The 25,041-nt window shown below is 51.4% G+C and overlaps 8 protein-coding genes across 8 annotated transcripts; 5 read left to right on the forward strand and 3 right to left on the reverse strand.

Annotated features, from left to right (window-relative positions):
- Positions 1 to 325: 325 nt before the first annotated feature.
- On the forward strand, positions 326 to 2,663 carry dus3 (tRNA dihydrouridine synthase DUS3; the record flags this gene model as incomplete). Its single annotated transcript, XM_056704677.1, has 3 exons — positions 326 to 537; positions 602 to 2,515; positions 2,582 to 2,663. The coding sequence occupies 3 exons, from the start codon at positions 326 to 328 to the stop codon at positions 2,661 to 2,663; spliced, it is 2,208 nt and encodes a 735-aa protein (XP_056550637.1).
- A 473-nt stretch (positions 2,664 to 3,136) lies between these two features.
- N7496_011765 (putative BAP31 domain protein) lies at positions 3,137 to 4,072 on the forward strand (the record flags this gene model as incomplete). The annotated part of the gene is made up of 4 exons (XM_056704678.1): positions 3,137 to 3,157; positions 3,334 to 3,468; positions 3,525 to 3,628; positions 3,691 to 4,072. 4 exons carry the CDS (start codon positions 3,137 to 3,139, stop codon positions 4,070 to 4,072), a joined length of 642 nt encoding a protein of 213 aa, XP_056550638.1.
- Positions 4,073 to 4,641: 569 nt separating this feature from the next.
- On the reverse strand, positions 4,642 to 5,925 carry mdm12 (ERMES complex subunit MDM12; the record flags this gene model as incomplete). The annotated part of the gene is made up of 1 exon (XM_056704679.1): positions 4,642 to 5,925. One exon carries the CDS (start codon positions 5,923 to 5,925, stop codon positions 4,642 to 4,644), a length of 1,284 nt encoding a protein of 427 aa, XP_056550639.1.
- Positions 5,926 to 10,760: 4,835 nt separating this feature from the next.
- On the forward strand, positions 10,761 to 11,060 carry N7496_011767 (uncharacterized protein; the record flags this gene model as incomplete). Its single annotated transcript, XM_056704680.1, has 1 exon — positions 10,761 to 11,060. One exon carries the CDS (start codon positions 10,761 to 10,763, stop codon positions 11,058 to 11,060), a length of 300 nt encoding a protein of 99 aa, XP_056550640.1.
- A 6,112-nt stretch (positions 11,061 to 17,172) lies between these two features.
- On the forward strand, positions 17,173 to 19,129 carry N7496_011768 (zinc-coordinating transcription factor SFP1; the record flags this gene model as incomplete). Its single annotated transcript, XM_056704681.1, has 4 exons — positions 17,173 to 17,516; positions 17,693 to 17,895; positions 18,009 to 18,751; positions 18,815 to 19,129. 4 exons carry the CDS (start codon positions 17,173 to 17,175, stop codon positions 19,127 to 19,129), a joined length of 1,605 nt encoding a protein of 534 aa, XP_056550641.1.
- A 1,650-nt stretch (positions 19,130 to 20,779) lies between these two features.
- On the reverse strand, positions 20,780 to 22,307 carry N7496_011769 (transcription initiation factor IIA large subunit; the record flags this gene model as incomplete). The annotated part of the gene is made up of 3 exons (XM_056704682.1): positions 20,780 to 21,766; positions 22,036 to 22,137; positions 22,290 to 22,307. The coding sequence occupies 3 exons, from the start codon at positions 22,305 to 22,307 to the stop codon at positions 20,780 to 20,782; spliced, it is 1,107 nt and encodes a 368-aa protein (XP_056550642.1).
- Positions 22,308 to 22,427: 120 nt separating this feature from the next.
- On the forward strand, positions 22,428 to 22,775 carry N7496_011770 (uncharacterized protein; the record flags this gene model as incomplete). Its single annotated transcript, XM_056704683.1, has 1 exon — positions 22,428 to 22,775. The coding sequence occupies one exon, from the start codon at positions 22,428 to 22,430 to the stop codon at positions 22,773 to 22,775; it is 348 nt and encodes a 115-aa protein (XP_056550643.1).
- A 244-nt stretch (positions 22,776 to 23,019) lies between these two features.
- On the reverse strand, positions 23,020 to 24,959 carry N7496_011771 (WD40 repeat domain-containing protein; the record flags this gene model as incomplete). The annotated part of the gene is made up of 2 exons (XM_056704684.1): positions 23,020 to 24,047; positions 24,149 to 24,959. 2 exons carry the CDS (start codon positions 24,957 to 24,959, stop codon positions 23,020 to 23,022), a joined length of 1,839 nt encoding a protein of 612 aa, XP_056550644.1.
- Positions 24,960 to 25,041: the final 82 nt, after the last annotated feature.

A 25,041-nucleotide genomic window follows, 5' to 3' on the forward strand; every position in this document is an offset into this window, starting at 1 on the left:
AAGAACTCAGTCAGTAAGACTTTGGGATTAACTTAGCCCGTTACTGGGGCTCAGAAGCCGAGGCAGGCCCATGGCCCACTTATTGATCGCCTAATTATCGAGGCAGCAAACTTCAAGATCTTGGTTCGTCTGCAACCAATCAGATTGATGACACTTCGATGCAAATGCTGCAAACTTGCGGCGCGCCACCAGTTCTGAATATTTTTTGATAGAAAGATCGGAGGCCTCCGTAATTTTCATCTTGTGCCGCAGCAAGGAGGTCCTTTGGATTGCAACTGTGCCAGCGATTTAGTCGGAACCCAGGCACACCAATTCTTTGCCCAATATGTCCAACATGGACTCGACAGCTCCTCAACCCGCAACTGCGGAGCCTATTCAAGCTTCATCGGAGGCCGAAGTCACCAAGCGCGATGCTGCCAACGGTAGCCCTGCTGCCGAAGAGCCTCCTTCCAAGAAGGCTCGCATTGACGAGCCCGAGGCGCCCGAGGATGAACGCGCTTCTCTGCGCAACCGGGGCATTGCACCCATCAAAGCAGAGTAGGCCATTATCGCCTACCTTAAAGCCAAGTCCGATAATGACTGACAATTGTACGAATCTCAGATACCTGATCAAATCCGCTCCCAAAGTAGTCTCCGATGCCGCTACCGATGATGCAGCTGAAGGTGCTTCCCATGCCGAACGTGACGACGACAAGAAGAAAGGGAAAAAGAAGCCCAAGGGCCAGAACACCAATCGAAGCTTTGGTAGCTCCAAAGATGCCAAAGGCCTGTGCGCCTCAAGAATGTTCAGCCCAGAGTTCTCGCCTGAAGAGTGCCAATTCGGTGAGAAGTGCCGATTTGAACACGACCTGCGACTCTACTTGAAGGAGCACAAGAGGGAGGACCTGACAACCTTCAATGGAATCTGCCCCGTCTATGAGGCACGAGGTACCTGTTACGCCGGCTGGCGATGCCGCTTGGTCGGATCGCATTCGATGGAGAGGGAAACTGCGGACGGCAAGAAGGAGCTTATTTTGCTGGAAGACGAGGAGCGCAAAGCGAAGGCCAAGCCCCTTGTGCCTTTTGCTACTCGCGAAGGCCTTGTCAACATCATTTCATACGAAGACAAAGTCGCGCTGTCACGGAAGCGCGAGCACACTCCTCGTGCCAATCAATACAATGATTGGCTCAACAAGGTGTCCCAGGAGCTGGAGAAAGAGCTGCATGGACGATTCCACAACGGTGCGGAGACTCCCGATAGTGGAGAGACCCCCAAGACGAACGGTGATGCCGAAAAGGCCAAGGAGGAACTTGAAGATAACCGGGCTCAATATACGGAACCCCCGTTCTTGGCTTCTGAGAAGAGACGCATCTACTTTGGGCCGGAGACTCCAGCCCTCGCACCTCTGACGACACAGGGTAATCTTCCATTCCGCAGACTCTGCGGAGACTTGGGCGCTCAATTCACTTATTCCGAGATGGCACTTAGCATGCCGCTGATCCAAGGCAACAAGTCTGAGTGGACCCTCATCAAGGGCCACGAGTCTGAAATGCTTCCGCCAACCATTACCCCTGGGCCGAATGTGGTCCAAGGGTATGATAACTCCAAAGATTTCAGATATGGTGCACAGATCACCGCCAACAAGCCGTTCCAGGCACTCAAGGCCACAGAGGTGCTTTCCAAGTATACGCCCAACTTGCGTGTCATCGACTTGAACTGCGGTTGCCCCATTGAGCTTGTTTACCGTGACGGAGCCGGCTCTGCGCTCCTGGACCACCCATCCAAACTGGAGAAGATCATTCGTGGTATGAATGCGGTGTCTCAGGAGATTCCTATTACAGTGAAGATTCGCATGGGAACCAGAGACAACCAACCCAATGCCTTGAAACTTGTCGAACGTCTGGTCCTGGGCGGCTACGAATCCAGCATTCTGGACGTTGGCCCTCCCGGTGCCGCTGCCATCACCCTCCACGGACGTAGCAGACAGCAACGTTATACTAAGCAAGCAGACTGGGGTTACATTGCTGAGACTGCTGCCCTCATCAAGCGTCTGAATGAAAAGACCGACGATCTCGCGGACACCATTCGCGAAGCTGACCCACGCTACTTGCCGAACGGTGGCAGGACCTACTTCCTTGGAAACGGCGATTGTTTCTCCCACGTCGATTACGACGATCACATTCAGAACGCTGGTGTCGACGCAGTCATGGTCGCTCGTGGTGCCTTGATCAAGCCCTGGATTTTCGAGGAGATCCAGACTGGCCAGTATCTGGACAAGTCTGCATCCGAGCGTCTTGCCTATATCGAGAAGTTCGCCAAGTACGGTCTCGAGGCTTGGGGCTCTGATGAATTCGGCATCGGCACAACCCGCCGGTTCTTGTTGGAGTGGTTGAGCTTTGCTTACCGCTACGTTCCTCTTGGTCTGCTGGAATACCTCCCTCCGCATATCAACGACAGACCCCCTGCCTGGCGCGGCCGAAATGACCTGGAGACCCTTATGGGTAGCGGTAACTACAAGGATTGGATTAAGATCACGTAAGTTTTCTCTATGCGCCACTCTGAAATCGCTCGTTGAGCTTATTGGCTAATACCTGCTTCTAGTGAGATGTTCCTCGGCCCTGCACACAAGGACTTCAAGTTCGAGCCCAAGCACAAATCCAACTCCTACGAGGCTGAGGGTTAGACCTGATGTTTAATGCTAGGATACCCGTAGCCCTAGTCTAAATCTGTATATAGAATAGAAAATGAACATGAACGTGAACATGAACATGAAAATGTTAAATTCTCCGGATATGATGAAATGACAGCTCCACTGTATCGCAACCTTAGGGTTGCCCGCACAGTCACGTGCAGACCTGGACGATGACGTCTTCCCCCGAGGCTTGGAAAACTTCCCCATAAAAGACCACCTCGAACCTGCACATCCGAAAACTGGTCTTTCCAATTCTCTTTTCTGCCCGATTTGAACACGTCTACCTCTTGGTACTCGTGCTTTTTGTTTCCTAGCTTCTCTCTGCTTGGATCAACCTACTTGCTGGTGTTTGTTTACCCTCGAGCCAGCTTACACCGAAGCTCTTCAACCCCCCCCCAACCCCCTTTTGACAACCACGAAACTCTCATCCAGCAACTCGTGCTACTCAAATAAACTTCGACAAGATGACTCTTTACTACAGCCTGGTATGTCCAACTTGTGGTCTCCCAAGAGTTCCCTTTTTGCGCCGAGGCCGATTGAGCCGTGGGCGCGGTTGCAGCCTAGCTGGCTCGATCGGCCAGCTCGCCAAAGAGCCCCCTCAAATGTCCTTGGGGAAACTATTCCGCCGGATATGAAGACTGACAATTATGTTTTCAATTAGGTCTTCCTTCTCTTGGTGTTCGAGATGGCGGTCTTCTTGGCCCTCATCATACCTCTGCCGTTCACCATCAAGCGCAAGCTCTTCGCTTTCATTTCCGAAAGTCCGATCATAGCAAAACTACAGTATGGCTTGAAGGTACGGCAGACCCCTTGAACTGAATATGAATTGTACTTATCTAACACTATATCTAGATTACATTCATCTTCATTCTCATCCTGTTCATTGACAGCGTCAACCGGGTCTACCGGGTGCAGCAGGAGCTGGCTTCCTTCTCCAAGGATGGCACTGCCGTTGGGTATGTTCCTTACAAATCAAAACTCACAGCTATGTGCACTACTGACTGGTTCTTCTTGATAGCGCTGCCCACCTCGGTGTTGACCGCATGGAGGTGCAGGCCCGCAAGTTCTACTCGCAGCGTAACATGTACCTGTGCGGCTTCACCCTCTTCCTCTCCCTGATCCTCAACCGCACCTACATCATGATTCTGGAGGTTCTCCGCCTCGAGGACCGCGTCAAGCTGCTCGAGGGTGACAAGAAGGCCGGCGGCAAGGACTCTGCTCGCCTCGCCGAGGCTGGCTCCGTTGGTGAGATTGGCTCCCTGAAGAAGCAGCTTGCGGAGAAGGAGCGCGATATCGAGACTCTCAAGAAGCAGTGCGAGGGTCTGACCCGCGAGTACCACAAGCTCGGTGATGAGGTCTCCTCCGGCAAGAGCGAGAAGGGCGAGAAGAAGGACCTGTAAAGTAAAGTGTCCACCTGGATTTCTGGGTCTAGAGACTGGTCTCGGCTGCCTTGTGTGAGTTCAGCTTCTTCATGAGGGGCTGAGCACCTGCACTTGAACTATCCTCCGTGCGTGCCGCGTGTCCGTCAACAGTCACCCAAACCAAATGTGCTCCTCCGTCAACTCAAGCACTCGATATCGTTCCACCCCAATACATTGAACTGAAAACAGTTCATAAATATCTCTCCCGACATTATTAACGACCTTCTGCTACGCTGAGGGGCACTACCTGCAGAAATTAGCCCCGAAGAAGCGGTGCTTTGCATCGTCATCCCTACCATTGACAAGATTTTACCTATGTGTTTAGAGGGTCGAGTCACTGTTCATAGTGCTTGTTCTGGAAACGCTCGTCCTGTTAGTCTATGCGCGATGCAATTATCTTGGGCTCAGGATTATCATGCATTAAGCAGATAGGGCTTTATTCTCGGGTCATAAATTCATCTTTTTTGAAATTCATAAAATCTTCGTAACTGTACAGATATTGTCTAGTATCATACCGAGGTTGTGGAAAGTACTTCGTCGTTCGACCTTTAAATGAGGAATGTCCAGAAGCTAGGGTAAACCAGCTCTTCCTCAAAGATGCGACGCACCTGAGCGAGAACAAAGCGCTCCACCTTTCCAACATTCTTAAGAACTTGCTTGCCGTCTTCCTTACGGCCAATCTCGCTTTCCACCCTAATCTCCTGCAGCAATCCACCCTGTCGTTTCTGATCCCCGCCAGACCGCGGCCGACCATCTTCACCAGGCTGCTGGCTGCTCTGATGCTGTCCTTCAGAACCGAGCAGCGCATCCGCGTCTTCAGGAGATAAGAAGCAGAAGTGAATGCGTTTCCGTATATATGCAACCACCGCCACACCGTCAAAGGTAATCCCGGTGACGTTGAGTTTCAGCGGCAGTCCGACAAAGCTTGGCATCGGGTAATCGAGCAAGATCTCCGCTGTCAAGGATAATCGGACATCACCGGCGTATTTGACGTGACATAAAATTTGGAAATCCTCTGGACGACGCTCCCGCATACGCGGCGGGATTGGAGCAGAGGGGTCGATGAGGGGTTCTGTGGATGGCTGCGGTATATCAGCTGGATCACCGCTGTTGCGATTTGATCCGCTGCTGCCAGTATGGCCCGCCGAGGGATGCGAGGGTAGTGTGTTTGCGGTGGATGGCCGTGACGCCGAGTTTGTGGTGTCGATGTCTGCGTCTGCTCGGTGCTGAAGGCCACTCGGGCGAGAGGGACGGCGTGGCCTGCCTCCATGACCTAATCCAGCGTCTGACCAGCTGCTGGCGAACGGTGTCCCGCCTGCTACAGCTGCGAGCGGAGTCTGGGTTCCCGAAAGACCACCCAGGGACATCAAATGGTACCCGAGAGTCGATGTGCCTCCAGGAATACCGGGGGTGCCGGCGCGAGGCAGGAAATGCGAATTGATGTGGTCACCCAAAGGCAGTGGAGATCGAAGTGCAGAGGGCTGGAACGCCTCGCCCGGGTAGGGATGGTGGTGGAGGTTATGCGGCACATCGTCGTCGTATGCGGAGTCCGAATGGCGTCCGGACCATTGTTCAGCGATGAGCTCCTCCGAAGTCGCGGAAGTGTCGTCATCGTCTTCCTCATAGAAGTCGGAGAAGGGTTCGCAGAAGTCTTTGATCTCGAGGTCTGGTCCGATTGTCCCGAATTCGAAGGCGTGGCATTGGACGGAACGAATGAAGCGTGGTAGGGGGACTTGTTGGAACTTGTCGTGGACAAAGGAGCGGATGCGCTCTGCTAGAGCTTCTCCGTCCGGGCCGGAGGTGGCCCTTGCCCAGTCGACTTCGATGGACATTACATGTGCGTCGCAGATGGACCAGATTTGTTCCAATATCTCAATGTTGGAATGGGGAGCTCTCGCGATGCCCTGTTACCGTCGAATCACGTGATGACGACATCGATGATCGCCCAGCTCGAAGCTCACTTTCTTGTCCAGCTAGGCTTCGACAAAATTTACGAACAAATCATGGCATGATGTAATAAGAACCGATCTAATTCGAATGTGAGAGTACATCACCAAAATCAACCGTATATGTCCGATTGAGTCTATGCTCCGAGGCGCTACAGACTCTGGCCTTTAGGGCCAAGGAATGTGATGAGCATGCATGCACAGGCGCATGAACTATCAACATATCAGGATTCTCGATGCGGACACTCCGAGCTTCCAGTTGACCCACAGTCGCATTACTGTCTCTCATTACGTGCTTGTTAACCTTGCATTTCCAGATTGCACTTCGATAATGGTAGCTTACCTGAGGCACTTCCTGCATGCTGCATTTCGATCATTCTTCTATGTGGAGACAATCGAGAGACAGAGATGTACTCGATATGTTAGAGAGCGCCAAACAATTCATAGCCTACGATCGGCGTCCACTGTCCACACACTTCCAATCAGCTGATTTGAGCGCCATGCAGGTTTAATGCGATGCACAAGATTCCTATCTGTGGCTCTCAGCCTATCGCCCAATGCCGGTCGCGGTTATTGGTCCAGATCTATTCGTGTAGGTTCGTAGACACAATGAATCTATCATTCACTAGCTCGCAAGATGTGGCAAGGCTCCCCTTGATCTTCCCCACTATTGATGCTTCTGGAGCGTTCTCTGCTTCCGTCAGTCCTCGTATTAATCCCCGCTACTGAAAGACGAGTGACATGGCTCGTCGGATAGAATTTTCCGGTGCACTTGTAGATGTGGAAGACTATGACAAATTTGTTGTGTCATTTTGGAATCAGAAAAGGTTCTGAGGTTTTAAGAGTGAGGGAGATTTGAGATGGTCATTCTATGTAGATCCCGAGTAGATGATGTCGGCTAAGACGCTTATATACTACTGCTTTTTATTGAAGAACCGTGTAGAGCACCCAATATTGGTGCATTGGACTATGGTGAAAAATCATTGTAGTTCAATGAATGATTAAGCCACGGCGTGGGGAACGCTCAAGTTGCCAAAGAAACGAAAATATCAACATGGGAGGTAAAAGATCAACAAAAAATATCGAGCTGTAGGCTCAGCAGAAAAAGTAATCAGTTCCATCGCAAAATATGCCTCCCAACCTATACATGGGTGTGATAGGGTACAGGATAAAAATCAGCTCATCCTCCTTTTGACATGCACGCAGCGAGTTATGACTCGAAAAGACCATGGCCGGCAATGTAGGGCATTGTCGATGTAGTAAATTATGGCTGGGGTCTCTGAATTAAAATAGCATGTTAGCAAGCCGTAATCGAGTGAGAGGTCAAGTATGAGTTTGATTGCGGTACTGACCTTAATCGGAGCCATTTAGCCACCGTGTGACGGGCATTTGTAACCGTCTCGACGGCGAAAGTGCTCCTTCACGCCCTGGCAAGATGGAGTTCCAACCTTGGCACAGTGAACAACGCCTCCCTCGCGTAGGCAACAACCACAGTCGTATAGGAAGATGTAGACAGAACACATTCTGAAAGGAGCAGTGTGTTTTCCAGAGAGGAGAAGATTGAAAAATGCTTTTCAAGGCTTCAAGTTGAAGGCTGATATTGAGCTGGCTGTGTTGATGGAAACCAGAACAGCGAGGGATCAAGGCCACTTTATATCATAAGGTTCCGAGCAGATATCTAGATATAATGACTGTGCCGCGACGTGGAGCTCACAGCAAATGATATGACCTTCATCCCAACTGTGATATCTTGCGCATTCACTGCCGCTGTGGGGGATGATTGATGCGCCATATGCATCTAATGACTTAGTAGTCACTCCCGAAATGAACAAGGCATTTAGAAGTAGAAGGTGGACAAGGCACATAATGGCCCAGATGGGGGTAGACCGGGACATGATTGAGAACCAACAAATTGAATTGTTGGCGTTTATGTGGATCATCAGAGAGGGCAGGAGTCCAGCGGACTTCGCCCGGTGATCTAGGTTCTGCGCACTCCGGCACTAGTAGTAGCCAGAGGTGTGTTCGTCGAACCGTCGATCAGGGCAGACCACCTCCATTTCTCATTAAAGTTTCGGTGCTGCCGATGAGAAATTCGACAATACCGCGTCGAAGATCATTCTCGTTGACTGAGTGGCCAACTGATCCTTGTTTCGGCAAATGAGACCGGACAACGGAACCAACAGTCCGACATACACTGGCGAGCTAGGCAGAAGATCAAGGGTGAAATGAACCTAGAGAATGACGCATCCCATATTTCTGCCTTTCCATCAGGGAATAATCCACCTGCCACAGTCTGCATAGTGGATAAGCCCCATGTTTTCGGGGGCCAGTATAACAGCCAGCAGAGGGGGGTGGCGCGGGACTTCCTCAAATTGAGCCTGGGCACGGTTAGCCCCTTCTCGAGTTTTCCCGGGTGTTCACGAATCAAAAAAATTCGAAGCGTAGAGTTCTTTACCAGGATGGCGTTTACTAGCCAAAGGATCAACGTGGCGGCCCGAACGGGAATTAGAAGCTCGTCCAAGCTCAGGTGTCTCGCATATCCCCTCAAGACATCAGAGACAATTGCAATGCCAGACCGAAAGGCCCCCAAGAGGTAATTTCCATATCATGGCCCCAAGGTTGTCCTGCGCAGGCGACCAAGAACCCGCCGGAATGGATCGGTTGGTGATAGCAGCGAGCAAGTTGCATTAGGATCAGACATTGGAGACCATGATGTGGTATTAAGCGAAAAGCCCGAAGAGACCTTCTTCGGATTTCAAACCGATATCTCCGGTTGTGTGTAGAAGAGGTTGCTCAAACTGTTGGCTGTTCGTATGTGATGAGGAAGTGGCATCTTCCACAATCTAGGATTCTAGGTTGTGAGTATGCATCGACCGGGCCGGGGTAGATCAACGAACGATCAATACCTGCCAATGGAATTTCTCTAGCGCCAATGTGACTGGTGAAAGTTGACTGTGCTCCTTGTGGGCACAGTTGGGCTCTTCCACATAAATATTCGTGACTGAGGCTCATCACTTGGCGCCTGTGCTCGAGGAGATCGACTCCGGGCGAGTAAACCGCCGAGCTGTGGGCGGCAACGCACAGCGACTAAGCACAATGCGAATTGGCATTCTTTCCTCCCCACTTTATTTGGCGCCGTTGGCCTTCCAAGGGAATCGTGAATCCCAATAAGGCTTACCCCCAATTGACGAGGGAAAAGAAAGAGAGAAGATGAAAAAGGTAGCATTATCCTGTCGGACTCCTCTGTGCAGGAGAACCACACCACGTGACTGTTCCTCGATTGATACTACGACGGTGTTGTACAACTTCACCTTTGTTTGGCTACTTGATGTTTTCCATTTCCGAACCAACCATGAGTCTTGACTTCCCTCTCCTTGTACAGGATCTGTGTGATGGCTACTTATCTAGATCTCACATGTCGGTGACTTTCCCCACAAAAAGGGTCAACCCAAACAGCCGAGTCGATCGGGCACTATCGGTTAAATGAGATCTCACCTTATGATCTTACTCATGAACCCACGAATCCCACCAGCGCTGATGATGTCATTTGCTGCTACTTTGTCTCAAAAGAGAAATGAATTGCGCTACGACGGAAATGATTGTGAAAACAAACCGGAGCAGCCAACTGTTGCGACAGGGAACCGACGCGGACGCAGTCGGGATGATCGGAGCGTGTCGAGAAGCATCCACGGCTCTCCGCTGAAACTTAGGCGGCTGCACCAAAAAAGAGCCAACCTGTGAAATGGCAGTGCTCCCGCACGCTTGGGGGGGAGCGTTTAACTAGTTATGGAGGGTCTGCCTCCCCTCATCCTGGCTGCGGATCTTCCGAGGTTGACTTTTGGCGGCTGGCAACGGACCCGCCAAACGAAAAGGGGAAGGCAATGGAAACTACGACTGCTTATTCCCCACTAACGAATGGCTCAAACGGATTACGCAATTGGCAAGTCTTTCCACTGCCCGAATCACAAAGAAAAGAAAGATTTGCTGGTTATCCGCCAAGACAAGATGCATTACTGCCATGGCCCCCTGGGAATGACTGAAGAAGGTGGTGGTGGTCCAGACCGACGCTGGTGTGACCCCAGAATACCAGACCGCTAGAGCCAAGAAAGGCGAAGTCGAAGAATTGGAAAACAATGAGGCGAAGACCATGATAACGATTCCAATAGTGACGTCTTGGCCAGGAAGGAGATGTGCCTGTCCACCCCCCTTTTTTCGGGGCCAAGACATGTGAAGTGTTTAGGATGTACCGGATTGGGCAAATCATGTCGATGATTGGGGCAGATTATTCAGTCCTCCTCCAGTCCTATCCACTTTCCCGGCCCTGTGCTATGCCAAATCATCTGCGATAATCGCGGGGAGGCTTGCCTGGCTGACTGCGTGACCTTTCGGAGTATCCACTGGCTCTTCCGCTGAAATGCACGATGTGCTGGATCGACGGGCTTGTCTTTGATACCGGAATGCCCCTCACTCTCCAAGGTCCCTCGCCATCTCTTGGCTCCGTTGCGACTGGGCTATAAAGTCTGACCGATTTCACCCGCTGAGATTGCGAACTACTCTATCCTCCACACTCTCCATCTTTCTCTCTCGACCAAAAGTGTTTGATCTCGTGCAAAACTCCTGCCCCGCGCTCAGCCATCTATAACCGCTTTTGGCTCAACTCTCATCCGGCACACACCCACTCACTACATTCGCCTAAGCGAGCTAAAAGTCTCTTTTTCAAAATGTTCAAGATTCCCCCTCCTCGTCAGTTCCTCGTCCTCTCGGCCACTAGCTCGGCCCCGTTCGACCCGAGCCACAAGTTCCTGGTCCTATCTCCTACCGAGTCCGGCCCTGACTCTCGTCTCTACGATGAGCAGGCTGTGACCGAGTCCGCTACGGTCGAGCATGAGCAGGAGCTGCACCGCTCTAACAGCTCCTCTTCCACTTCCTCCCAGGAGTCTCAGGTTGACGATGATGCTGCCACCGTGCCTCGTGACTTCCTCTTCCTCGGCCACACCAAGGGCCGCCGCCCCTCCCAGTGATTGACTCACTCATGGGGCCTCTTGTTTTTTCTTTTTGATTTTTTATCTTCATTTTTTATGACAATTTGTTTCATCAACGTGATACCAGCGACCGACGCATTTTGGTTTTATCTTATGACCTAGCGATCATCTCGGTTTATTGATCGTGGATTTGGCTCAACCCAAGAGACATCGTCACCGTGCCTCTATGCTTTGAACCCATCCCCTTCTTGACAAACCAATAAGGGAAAAAGCACAACAAGGGTGTTGGAGGCGCTATCTGATCTGGGGCTTTTTTTTCTTTATTTTCCTTATCTCTTATGGACTACATAGCAAAGACCCCAGCGGGCTACTTTGCAATCCAATCAACAGAATGCAATAACATTTCATTCTTCCAATCACTTCATCTACCTCTCTCTGCTTTAGATGTACGTACAAATAAGGCAACCCTTGCCCAGCCCAACCAACTCTTATCAGTGCCCAGAAACCAAATAAGCCCACCGGATGCGAGGGAGGTGTCCTCCTGGATGCCTGCCAAGTACGCGCCAAGGGCGATTGATGATCCGCCAAGCCTTGTGCAGTTTGATAGACCCGTCTTGGCTGTGAGGCTAGGATCCCTGCGCCTCGCGGATCATGTTCGCCAGGTTGCACAGGCTGACTGCAGTCGCGCATCGTGGCGAGTACCAGATCGCTTATTGGGATGAACTTGCCACCATTGCTCAAAATGCCAAGACTATCTGTTACGAATTGTGCTGTTGTGATGTGGACGGTGAGGTTTTGCCTATCTTGGGCCACTCTTTCTTCCTACCCCTCCGTTTCTTTGCTTTTTTTGTTACTCCGCGGGCTGCCACTTGGCCTAACAATACACGTTTGCATTTCTATTCGTGGGATTGGATGGGCCATTTGACTCGCGCTGGCTGCTTACATTTCTGGTGCTATTTCTGTGTTGGTCGCCCCGGTGAGAATCGCGGTGGAGTTAAGGACGGGGTCTACCCCCCTCATCTTAATTAACACCCCCAAATTCCACCCCGCATTTCGGTGAAGATCTGGAGTGATGATAAAATCGATTCTTCTCGGTGAATATTGCAATTCTTTCCATGCGTGGCGGGATGTCTCCATCCAGTAATATCAAGCCGCTGCGGCGGCAATCTGGCGGCTTTAGATTTGTGGAACGTTTTATTCTCGGCTTTTGCCTATAGGGGGTATTCGGTGAGGGAGACTGATGTTTGAGATTGCGGATATCGCGACATAGATACATACTTGGATCAGGCTCGCGGGTAGATCTATTTAGCCGAAATCCAAAGCCTTACCCTTTACGCCCTTACGCCTTAGTGTCGCCCGTCTATGAGCCCTAAAAATATCAGTGTACTTGCAGTACATTAATCATCTGAATGCTCTGTAGGACGTTGGTCTTATTAACAGTCACCGCGACAGGTTATGGTTCATTTTTGTTTTCAGGTCTTAATCTAACTGTTGTGTGAATCACGGTGCAGGTCGCCCCCAGGACTATAGCTGAACAACCTTGTCGAAATATGTCAAGAACACTCCCCACTTGATGACTCGGCCAACCAAAATGAACTGCCTTTTGACAGTCTCTCGTGAGTATGGCTCACGGGGCCTACCTATAATTGTCTCATCGCAGCCAGAAACAGGACAAGCCAAAACAAGTTTGAAGCATTGCTGATAAAACAAAGTGTTCCGATATCAGTGGACAGAAGAACTGCCTGATAACGCTCATCCAATACGTGGAGGATACAAGTCTCTTTTTTATGGAGAGTAGAGAGGGGATCTCGTCGGGAAATCTAGTCCAAGAGTGGTCGTTAGCAACACTCCGATCCAGCCCTTTTCAGCTTGGGATAAGTCGGAAAGCAGCAAAAAGCATACAGTCTGTCTTATGTCTTGCAAGGAGAATTTTGGTATTACTCTAAGGTCCAAAATCAATGCTTTTTGACGAAAGTGAAAGCAGAAATTGCGTGCATGCAAAAGTTGTCAGGGTTCTCAAAAGACAGGAATACTTGAATCGTTCCATAAGTGGGCAAAGAGAGCTTGAAAAATCATGAGCCTAAAACTAGTAATGGCCCATTCAAAACCTAAGCTAAACAACCAGGTGAGTGACCTTGGGCACTGTTGTAGATACCGCAGTAGATATCCAGTCAGCCGGACCGTCTATCACGGTACCCTTGCGACTTTATGCAGAATTTCTCAGCACAATCTTTTGTCAAGGGGCCAGTCAGTCCAACGGCAGCAAATGCCAGCACAAAGGGGGGGGGGGGGGGGGGGATGAGGTTTTACAACGATCTCGAAGTATGTGTGCAGGAGCTACAATTATCCATCGGCTGGTGTGTGGTATCCAAAAGCATGATTGAGATTACATATATTCTGTGTCCTCTCTCTTGTAACAATATAGTGATTTAGGTGACTCAGTGGTAGATCTATCGCTTTCCCTATTATCTGATAGCAGTGCTACAGAGTCAACATCTTATCCGATTATAGCCCCGTAGAACCTCTCGAGTCTTCTAAGCCATTGGTACCCTTATTGGGTCATCTCTGGTTTACGATCTCCAGAGTCAATAGGCTTGATCGTTGCTTACAGGTCACGACATGCACCGATTCGGGCCGAGTCACATGGCCAAAGTTTCGTCCCCCCTTGAAGTCAATAATATGCATGACTCGAGTTATCCATGTCACAAGACCAACTCAATTTTATGTCTTACGTTACTCATAGACTCGAGTCAAAAAAAGTTCGTACTCCGCATTCCCCGCAGATGGGATGAAAGCCTCAATGCGGGGGACCTTTTTACTCGGGCAGGCCCGGGGATGAAACTAAGTGGCTGGACTCGCTTGAGTCTCAGCACTGGTCAGGCGAGGAGGGGGAGCGGAATGATTAACGCAGGGATGTAGAGTCCGGAAAGCCACATCGTGCATCTGAGCTTGCCGTACAGATGGAATGAGAGATAGCGGATAATGTATGATCGCGATGATGCATGCATCTACACGAGTTTGTACGGATTTTGAGGGTGGTGGTATAGACTGGGAATCGAACTTGTCCATCGACTCCTCATACCAAAATCATTGTTCACCGCTAGTGCCCCCTCCAGATCAATGTCTTCAACTCGAGTCTTGTAAATCGACAAGCTAGCGGTCAGCGCGCTACCGCTATTTGGTATTCCCAGGGGTCATGTGTTCTACGACCCCAAGCTAGTTGACACGCTAGCGGTTTCCAAGCCAGGGTCGCTGGGTTGCGGTCGTGACTCTATGAGACAGTCTATGACGCTAGTGTCTATCACATGCGCAGCTTTAATGCTAAAATGAGTGCTGGACGGAGTAATTATTGTGTCTGTATAGACAACCCCACTATCGGAGCTTAGTAGTATGTAGTATGTAACCTAGCGAAAAGGAAAGTTGACCGAAGGGGGATCGCCTGTATGACTGGCAGATCGCCGTTGACGATAGTGTAGTATAATCATAGACTGCATCGGTGATTGATCTACGATAGCTGTCCCACTGCGGCGGGTTGGAATGGAGGGGTAGTTTAGGTAGTAGTGTGGTATGTATGGAGTAGATGGAACCAATTCTGCGGAAATCAGGCCGTCTCAGGGGCAAATTAATATGACGAGGACGAATATAGAGAGCTGTTTTAGTGGAGGAACTCTGTTTATGGGCGTGTACACAAGACATTGTTGTCCATTGAGCAATGCCAGAGTGTCTTCTTCACGATATTGAAACACCTACATGCCAGATCGAGCGAAGCCCGAGTCAATTCCGTGGGGAAATAATACACGCGGCAGGCAAATCATGCTGTTTTCCGCGTTCAACTGATAAGTTAAAATTGAGGTTACCTGCAGGAGAATTTGGAGATATACAGGGCGATCTCCTCGACACGGAGTCAACGGGCGCCGCATTTATCTCACGACAAGGAAGATCGGGGGAACCAGCTTGGCGTGTATTCCGTATTCCGTACCTACGCCGTACTCCGTAAATACAGAGCTGGCCTTGTCTGAGGGGTCCAATTTAGAGCCCAGCGGGGCGGTGTGGTCGCGTCCCTCCCATAGGGCATGAAGACTCCGGGCAACGCTAATTGATCGAAGGCCGACCGAATGCTTCTGCCGCGTTTCTAGCGCCAAAGCCAAGACCCCGTTGCTTCCCGACTGAAACTTTGGGTTGGGACATTGGGCGATTGGACAGACCACGATGTTGAAGACTATTTGCGGATCGACAATGCCCGATTATATGAGGGTGCCGGAGATCCTGTATTATTTTCAGAGTTCGTATAGTGTGTGTTTGGATGGAGCAGCGTCACATTGTTGCCCCTTAATCACCAAGCAAAACTGGAGACCAAAAAGGGGGCCAGGTGATCCAACTCAGCTTCAGCGGCGTAAAACGGCGGATCTTAGTCGTATGTACTGCCTGTCTCTGACAATAGTACATTATTATTCAGACCAGGGGCGAAGACCGCGGAGTCCAATGGAGTCCGTTGGTGGACAATGGCCCTCGGCTGATCGGGAAATCGCCACCACAAAATGATCTTGCCCCTTGCAGAGGGGACCCCAGATCTACTGAGGAGAGGAGGGAGAGCTTGAAGCTAGCCTGCATGCTTTTAGATGATCGGTATCCGAATGCTTTAGCGCGGGCAACTTTCGTTGATACGCGAGCAGTCGATACCGCCGATAGGTGCTCCCTTCCCAAGGGACGACCGGCAAGAAGGAAGTGGTGGAGTCCTGACTCTCTTCACGATGAACCATGGGCGACGGTGTACCCATCAGAACGAGGATTCGCTGGTTGGATGCTCCACACCAGGCCCGCGGCGTCGGCAAGAACAGTCAACCATGATGAAAATCTTCCCCCCATCGGATGAAGACTTGGAGGATCCGGTTCAAGTAGTGGACAAGGTGGCTGGATCAGTATTGTCAGGACGAATCAACTTAACAAGAGTCGATAGATGAGCAGGCTGGATGACAGGATGGAGGTCGGAAACGTAAACATGAAAGAGCTCAAGAGCGCATCATCGGCGACGACTAATTAGTCATTTAATACGGTTAGCCGTGTGGAGGGGAAACGATACCGGAGGATACCCCAGTTCACCACGTTGATTACCTCCGTTGGTTACTAAAGTATACGAAAAGTATACCAAAGTATACCAGAGTATACGAAAAGTATACCAAAGTTACGCTAGTCTGGAGGCCCGTGTTTCAGGCCCGTACAGCCCATTACGGATCATGACGTCCCCTTCGCTGGACTCTGCAAGCGGTGTGTCGTGGCATCATTAGATTGACATCGGACCCTCCGTCATCGACATCTATACAGCTACAAAGTAGACGATGGTAGTTATAGCATACCTGAATATTTGATCAAGTCGTGATAGATCTAACGATACCTAGATACACTATCTCCCAGACAAATTTCAGCTCAATTGAAAGTAGGATACGGAAATTAATTACTTTTATGTGCTCCCTTTTGAACTGCATCACGTGCCTCTGGTAATACGGTAACGACGCCAACCCCAAAACGGCAGGGTTGCCTCCATCCGTAGCAAGTCCCGCTGGGGGACTCGAGGTCCTACCTCCTCCTTCTGTCCCTCTCTTATCTGGTGCCAGGTCCAAAAAAAAAACTATACTCATCTCAAGAGCATTCTCATCCTTCAGTCTCTGCAACACGCGGTATCCAAACATTCAAAACAGGAAGACCAGCGCGTCCATCGCCACTACTGCGCCAAAGAGACAGGCGATTCGCTGGGCCCCAGCACCAAGAGTGGGACATCATCCGAGGGTGGAACTCCTCGAACCCGCCCAAAACCGCCATCCACCTAAAAGTCCACACCCATCGAGGGGCATTTGAGCGAGACTTGCTTTCCTGTCGCATTCTCATCCTTCTCAACTCTCCACGGTGACTTTCGTTCGCGCTTCAACACGGGACCTTTCCCATTAACCCTGTCCCCCTCAACTCCTCGCTGGCGTGCTCTTGCTTCGCGCAGGACCGGACAGGGAACTAGGATCTCTAGAGACCTTCCAGAAAAAAAAGGTTACGGGCCTTATTTTTTTTCTTTGCTTCTTTCACCATTCCAGAACACACGGAGTGTCTACAACGACTTTGAAACCTTATCATCCTTGACGACGCCTATTTCCCCTCCATCACGATGACAGGCGCCGCTCCCATTGACATCACCACTCGGCAGTCGGCCTCGGTCTCACCACCAGGGCAACAGGCCTCGAATCTCACTTCGGCACTCCAGAGAGCTGGTACCGGTGAGCGCACGGGTAGTATATCGCACCACCCTAGCGGTGGACTCGCGATGTTCAAGGCTCCGCCGCCTCGCAAGGACTCGATCGGTGCCCTTAATCCACAATGGGGAAACGGGACGAAGCCGATCTCCATGTCGGGGTCCGCCCGCGACAAAGGCCGGCGGGAATCCCTCGCAGGAAGCTTGGTGGGCGGTATGAGTTGGGGTGGTGTATCTGTAGGAAGCTGGATTCGTGATGAGTGAGTGGCGGAAACCCCCTCCCCCTCCCATGAGACGAATAGATTAGAGCGGGAAAGGCGCACAAGGGCACGCGGAGGCCAAATGATGATCCCTCCTGGCCCTTCCAAAAGGCCCTCTGTGCTCTGCTTGATCGTTCCACCGCATCAGAAGACTGACCAAGCAAATTTCCCCACAGTATTATCATGACCGGCACTTCTCCGTTTACCTTCCAGTCGCCTTCTTTCCACTCTTCTTCATATCTGCCGAAGCTGGAGGCCAATTTCATGCGGGACTTTTCCTGCTGCGGTGTGACGTTACCGACGCTTCATGACCTATTACAACACTACGAGGAAGCCCATGCGACCAAGTCGCCCAACCAAGGACATCGCCCGAGTCAAGGTGAAAATCGGGCTGCTTTGGCGGCTGCCGCGATCGCACAGCAACAGAGCCAGCAACATGGCAACCAAGGACGCGGCCTACAGCCTGACCGCACCCTGGACATGTCACGGAAGATGGGCCAACCCCCTCCGCATTACAGCACGTGGATCTGGATACGATGGATGACATGGAGTTGGACGACCCTATGGGCGATGCGGATGCTGCAACTTCCCAGCTGTTTTCCTCCCAGTTACGCGAAGGTGGCCAAGGCGGTTTTGGCAACTCCAACCAAGGCCCGCAATTAAATCTGGGCATGCTTCCTAGTCATCAGGGCTTCAACACCCCTTCTCAGCCCGGTACCCCGATCGGTTCTACACGTCCACTTTCCCTGTCAAACAATCCTACCGTCTCCTCCGTCAATACCCCGACTCTGATGGCCAATCCACTCCAAAACTCTCAGTTCCGCAATACCCCCGATTCGTCCGGGCCCGGCACGCCGGCTGAGATCGATGAGAGCGTGGTAGGCGGATTTGGCGATCTCACTATGCAGCAAAATGTGATGGGCCAGAATCAGGTTCCATATGGACGCTACCCCGGTAATAATGATATGGTTGATCTTTGCATCGACGAGCCGGCCAAGCGGCTGTTTAGTCCAAGTGGTGGAATGGGCACTCCTAATGCTCACTTCAAGCTCAGCGGAGCTCAATATGGCCCTAACAGCGATATTGCTCGGCGGATTCGGGAACAACAGCTTCTGGCCGGTGTTCCTGACACCACTTCTATCCTTCCTAATGAAGAGCCCAAGCCCTTCCGCTGTCCTGTTATTGGCTGTGAGAAGGCATATAAGAACCAGAATGGTCTCAAATATCACAAGGCTGTGAGTATATACGAACGATCCCGTATGACATTAAACACTAACATTTTTCTTTCCTCGCTCTAGCATGGTCACAATAACCAACAGCTCCACGATAACGCTGACGGAACTTTCTCGATTGTCAATCCGGAGACTTCAACTCCTTACCCCGGCACCCTGGGCATGGAGAAGGAGAAGCCGTATCGCTGTGAAGTGTGTGGCAAGCGCTATAAGAACCTGAACGGTCTCAAATATCACAAATCGCACTCGCCCCCATGCAACCCGGATTTCCAACTTGCAGCAGGCCGCAATCTGAATCTCGGCGGTGGCGTCATGCAGGGACAGAACATTAACGTTGCAGGAGCTGGCCTCCCCGGAATCGGCGAGGAGGGACTTCTGTAAGCGTGATGGGCTATTGAGAATACATAAATCTCTCAGTCCTTGCTTGTGCATGCAAATAATACCCAGCGATTCTTTGATGCAAATAATCGATACGGTTGAGAGGCCCTTCTTCCCTGCGCCGTTCTTTGGGTTTCTCCCAAACACGATGTCATGAATTGGTTCGGTGACTATGGAGTTTTCATCTTGACTTTTATCTATCCGGGATTTTGACCTTTACCTCTACGTGCTGTCCTTCTTTCTTTGGGTCGAGTACCCCGATCTCAATGGTTTCATCCTCGTATATGTTTTATTTCATTTCGAGTTTGTTCTTTTGCTTGATATCCCCCGTCGCCATTTGCAGTTACCACCTTTCCCCATCTCTCTGGGAAAAAGGCAACTTGGTAGAGCCGTTCACAGCCTGAGCGATCCAGATTTACCCAGCAAGATCATTACCTTTCTCTGTCTGTTTGTCTATCTAGAGGGCCTGGTTCGTGTCTTTTGTTTTTTTCTCCCCCGCTTGATATGGCTGGGATTCAGCCCTCGGGAGAAAATGGGAATGAGTGTGTTTATACCTGTGGTGTTCTTCCCTTTTCTGTTATTGCATGCTTGCGTTATGCGTTTTTTTCCAAGGGTTGGCTTTTTGCTTTTCTTGATTCCATCTATGGTTACGCTTATGCTCATGATTGAGTCTCTTTCTTCCAATCACAGGGAGACGGTTGACGTTACCTCCCCCCTCTTGGCTACCTTCGAACTCTCGAAGCGTCCGCGAGAAGCAAGGTATCCCTCTTATCGGGCTGCACTTGGATCGTGACGAAGGGACCCTGCTTCAATGATCATCGGGTATACCTTGATGGTTTGTCGGTCCCTTCTTTCTGCTGGTCAAGAAACGTCTTGACTATGGGCTTTATTTCTTTGCCCTGTTGGCTGCTGGCTTCTCGCAAATTCGGACTGGGACTGGAAACTGAAACTACAAACAAAAGTGTGGTTCTCTGGCGTCGGATCGTGTAGATATGGATTTTATACACTTTGGCTTCTCGTCTATTGTGATTATCTGATTGCTTTCGTCACTTTATTTGGCTATATCCTCCTTACAACTCACGTACCTCGGTATCATTGACTGGCAATAATCTTCTTCCCAGATCAGTCATTGAAAGCCGAGCATTGGTAAAAATATCCATTTGTAGTTGGTGAACCTAGCTAGGATTTGCCAATTTATTCTAGTACAAAAGCAGGGGCGAAGAAGATAGATCCACAAGCCCAGCCGCACTGTGAGCGCTATGAGCAGATCGATGCTCATATGGAAGAAATAAAAACATAAGGCAAAACCCGAGGTCCAGTCTTGTTTGGGTTTGTGGGAGCATGAAATAAAATAGAAACCATCGTGACGAGGAAAGGAGACTTCGCTTGCACCGACCATTTGAAGAACATAAAGGGTTAGGGGGATGATTTTCGTGTGCCAAGTGAAGAAGCACTTGGACGATAGGAAAAAGAAAAGGTATTACAGACCGATCGCAGAAATTTCGTGAACATCAAAGACTGTAGATTGAGAGACTAGATGGCGATGAGGGTAATTTACCACTCGAATTCACCCTGTCCCTTGTGGAAGACGTACCTAAGTATCAAGTCAGTTCCCACTCATCAAGAAACACCATGAAATCAAAATTTAAAGACTTACTCCTTGCCACCAGTGGTCAAAATGCCGTCCTTCAGGGTACACTTCCACTTGTTCTTGACTCGTTGGACCTTGTCGTAGGTGCAAAGCATGACCTGACCATCGGCCTCGTCGGCCTCTGCCTCGTGATCGATAAGATCATCAGGATCATCCAAATCCGAGTTAATCGCATCCTCGTCCGCTTCCTCCTTCACATCGTCGTCCACGCCGTCGTACTGACCAAGCGTCTTGGGGAAAGGAGGGGTTGACTCCGACGCATTGGCTCTAACCAGGGGAGCGACAAGAGCTGTGCGACGTGCCTTTGCGATGGCTGACTCCTGCTCAGACAGAGGACGAAGCAAACCGCCGCCCTCCAACCCGCTCATCTGATGCTTCAGATACTCGCGAAGAAGATGATCTCCTTGTCCGTTCTGGGCGGCTTCTCGGCGACGGGCAACCTCTGCCTTCCAGTCGGCTAGTGCATCATCGGCACCGTCGGTCTGGCTGGGTCCGAGAGAGGGATGGCCAGACTCCTGCTTGATTTGGGGCATCTGGCCATTGGCAGGGTGGTGCATCTGCGAGTAGGGCTGTTGCCCAGCAGCTTGAGATTGGAGCTGGCTGACTGATGTGGCAGCGGAGGCGCCAAATCTTTGGGTCAATTGAGCTGCAGCACGGTCGCGAGCCATTTGTGGGTTTGGCGTGTTTCCAGGCATATTTTGATGCATTGGGGGCATTTGAGGTGGGCCATTAACGCCAGGCTCTGTCTTGATTCGAGGGGCGGTCATGGGAGGCGGTGCGACGGGTGCCACCGGGGCAGGGGCTTGCATAGGAACTTGCTGTGGCATAGATACTGGAGGAGGGACATGTTGAGGCTGAGGAGGAGGTGGGCGGGGTGCGTTGGATGGGACGGTAGCCTGAGGAGGCAGGGGAGCTTGGGGGATGGGCTGAACTGGGGGATCCCAGGGGAACTGAGCAACGTTGACCGAGGAGAGCTTCTTTTGCCAGGTCTATAGATAGGTTGTTAGAGTTGAATGTTGTGATGATGGGGCCATAAAAGTGCAAGGCATTTCGACGAATGATGGCTTGGCGGCCTAAGCCCCTCTTAGGCGGGTAGCGGCGGCGGCATATAAAGGGAGTCTCATATTCCGGTGTTCCCCCATAAGCACTGCCTCCCGCACCACTTCGGGTTCCCCCGCTTTTGGCTGACCCTCCCCAGAGTGACCATATCCAAAGCCATCAAAAGTCGCCATTTGGAAGACCAAAACTTGTAACTCACCTCGCGCAGATCAAGCAGTGTTTTCTGGTCAACACCGCTCTCCTCAAAGTCGACCTGGGAGTTCTCGCAGACGTCCTTGATGACCTTCTCGAATACCGCACCCTGTGATAGCGAGGGATAGCATCAGCGAACCATTCAAAATACCCAAGATGGTTGAACAGCCATTTTCAAGTCAAGAGCGCACACAACTTCGATGAGCGGAAGAGAGTGTCGTTGCGACCGTGTTAGGTAGATTGTCGCGAGACTGGACTTACCACTTGCTGGTTCGACATGACGGCGACGAAACGGAGTTTGGTTGGAGTCCAGGAGAAAAGACCGCGAAGGAGCCTGAAAGGAGAACCTCACGAATAGCAGTGGTGTGGTCGAATGTGTCGTGGCTTCGACCAGAGGATATGGTCTTCCGTCGCAACGGGAGACGCCGTTGGAGTACTGGTCGATCACGGCTCTCGGAAATCAAGGCGGGTCCAAACGACCTACGAGTCCGTAGAGTCCTTTCTGAGGTAACGAGCGAACAGTATGCACAGAAAATCAGGCAGGAAATGCAAGCTGAAAGAAATGGAGGAGGTGGTGGGATGGGTAGTTTGGCCGATGAGTTGGAGAAGGTGAAGGTCCAACTTCCGCGGTCGAAAACCGCCTCCAGCTCCCGGGCGCTTAGTCATCCATACGGAGATCGGCTCCCCAGCCTTGGTGCCCAGGAGGAGCCTCCCGAGGAAATGGAGGCTTTTAGATGGAAGGCTTAAAGACGAAAAGGAATTACTTGTGAGAGATAATATGAGACAATCACAATCACAATTTGTACAGCTCAACCTATGACAATCACATGCATCACCAGAAACTCCCCTAGATAAGCCCCGAAGTAAAATCCTAATCAACGCCGAACAGAATGAATGTCCCCCAGCCCATCAATGCTCGCAAGATCACCATGAAAACCGGGTATTAAAAAAAACAGATAAGAAGAATATGAAGACCGAAAGTCGTCACCGTTTACCGAATAGTCATTGACTTGGTCAGCTGGGCCTTGCTACCAACACCGCCCTCGCGGGAAGCAGAAGCGCTGCTGCCAGCCTTGCGCTCAAACACCTTCCAGAACTTCAGGCTCTCATCCGCAGCAGCGGTGGCCAAGATCTGGCCATCGGGACTAAGGCTGCTGTGCAGAACGCGAGTCTCGTGGGCAGGAATCTCAACGTTACGGACCAAAGTCGGGTAGCTCCAGATGCTGAGCGAGTTGTCGGGGAAGCCGCTGGAGCTGACAATCTCACGGTAGTGGTTGCTCCATCGGAGGCTGGTCACTTGAGAGCCAGTATCGATGCTGTTGGTACGGGCACCGGTGGTAGTATTCCAGAAATGAATGTGACGATCGTAGGAGCCACCGCCAGTGGCGAGGAGGTTCAATTGCCAGGGGCACCAGCTCAGAGCCTTGACGGCAGCACGGTGGTTGGTCTTAGTGAACTTGGGAGCGCTAAGGGAGCGGGCATCCCAGATGTTGACCAGGTTGTCATTTCCGCCGGTAGCAAGCTGAGCACCATCCGAGCGCCACTCCAAACCACACACCTCCGAAGTGTGGGAAACTAGCTCGGCAACCTTGTGATCCGCAATGCGAACGTCGTGGTTGAACACGAGACCGCTACGAGCGCCAGTTGAAAGAGTGTGCTTGGACCAGCCCATCACACCCACACGAGAGTCATGGCCGTACATGCTGCGGAGCTTGGATCCCTCCTCGACGTCCCAAATCTGAACCTCGCCGGTTCCAAGACCAACGCCAACGTATGCACCATCGCCACTCCACTTCACACTGCTGATGTAGGTGTCGGGCGAGGTTTCCAGAAGGCAGCTGACAGTGCCAGTCTCGGCAGACCAGACGTAAACGTTGCGCTCGAGACCAATGGCGACCTGGTTGCCTGAGCTCCAGTCCAACAAGTTGAGATAGTAGTCATCCAGGAGACCGGGGGCATCCAAGACTCGTTCCGGGGCAGTCTGAACTCGTCGGCGGAACTGGGCGTTCTGGGACTTGGCTGGACGAAGAGGACGATTGTACTGAGCGCGGAGATCAATCGGCTTGGATGATTCGGGGGCGGAGGCTTGAATGCCAGAATACGAGTGTTGAGGTTCACACCACAGGCGTTTGCCAGCGACGACTCGTAAGCAACAGCGTCTGGAGGGGGGCGGGTGTAGTTTGGTGGTTCATTATCATCGAGGCCCAGGTTGTCCAAAGCCGCAGTCAAATCATCTTCAACTGCACGTCCACTGATATCGAAGGCGCTGGCAGCAGATGCCAGAACGGTCGAACCCTCGCTGCCGCTTGTCTTGGGACGCTGGCTCTCGTCGGGCTTAGCTGCGCCGCTTGTGACAAGGCCCTCGCTAGCCGTTCGATTAGGGATGAATCGATCCCCGGCATTGTGGGAAATGCGAACAGTGGTCTTGGTAGGACGAGCCCGAGTAGTCACCTCCCGTCGAGTGCGCTCCTTTGAGGGGGTCTGGGAGGAGGAGGAAGAAGAAGAAGAAGAAGGACCGGTACCGGTCAGAGACCAGTCCGAGACACCAAGCTGCAGATGCTTTGGGGAGTGACGGGTGCGTGCAATGTTCGACTTAGGAGAATCACGGTGTGTGCGAGACGACTTGGCAACGGAGGATTTGGCGACGGAAGCCTTAGGGGCTGATGGCTTGGGGACTGATGACTTTGGCACGGTGGTCTTTGAGCCAGAGGATTTGGCAAAGTATGAGGATAGGTTACCGCCGTAGACAGACTTGGGCTTCTCGCAGCCTGCGTCTGCCTTCTGAGGGGTGAATGGCGACGACTCATCAGATGCTCTGGGAGTCACCCGAGTGTTGGGAGAGGGAGTCAGGGGCATACGACCCCCAGCGGTCTTGGAGGAGAAGATCCCATGATGGGTCTTCACTGGCGTAGAGACCGAAGCAGTTGCCATCGCTGGAACTGATTGGAGCTTCTTGAGTATGGTAAGTGGTAAAGCAAGTCACAGTAGGACTAGCCACGAAGGGATAATTCAA

This window comes from Penicillium cataractarum (assembly GCF_028827025.1).
Source record: "Penicillium cataractarum strain IBT 29864 chromosome Unknown utg000009l, whole genome shotgun sequence".
Taxonomy (NCBI): Eukaryota; Fungi; Ascomycota; class Eurotiomycetes; order Eurotiales; family Aspergillaceae; genus Penicillium; species Penicillium cataractarum.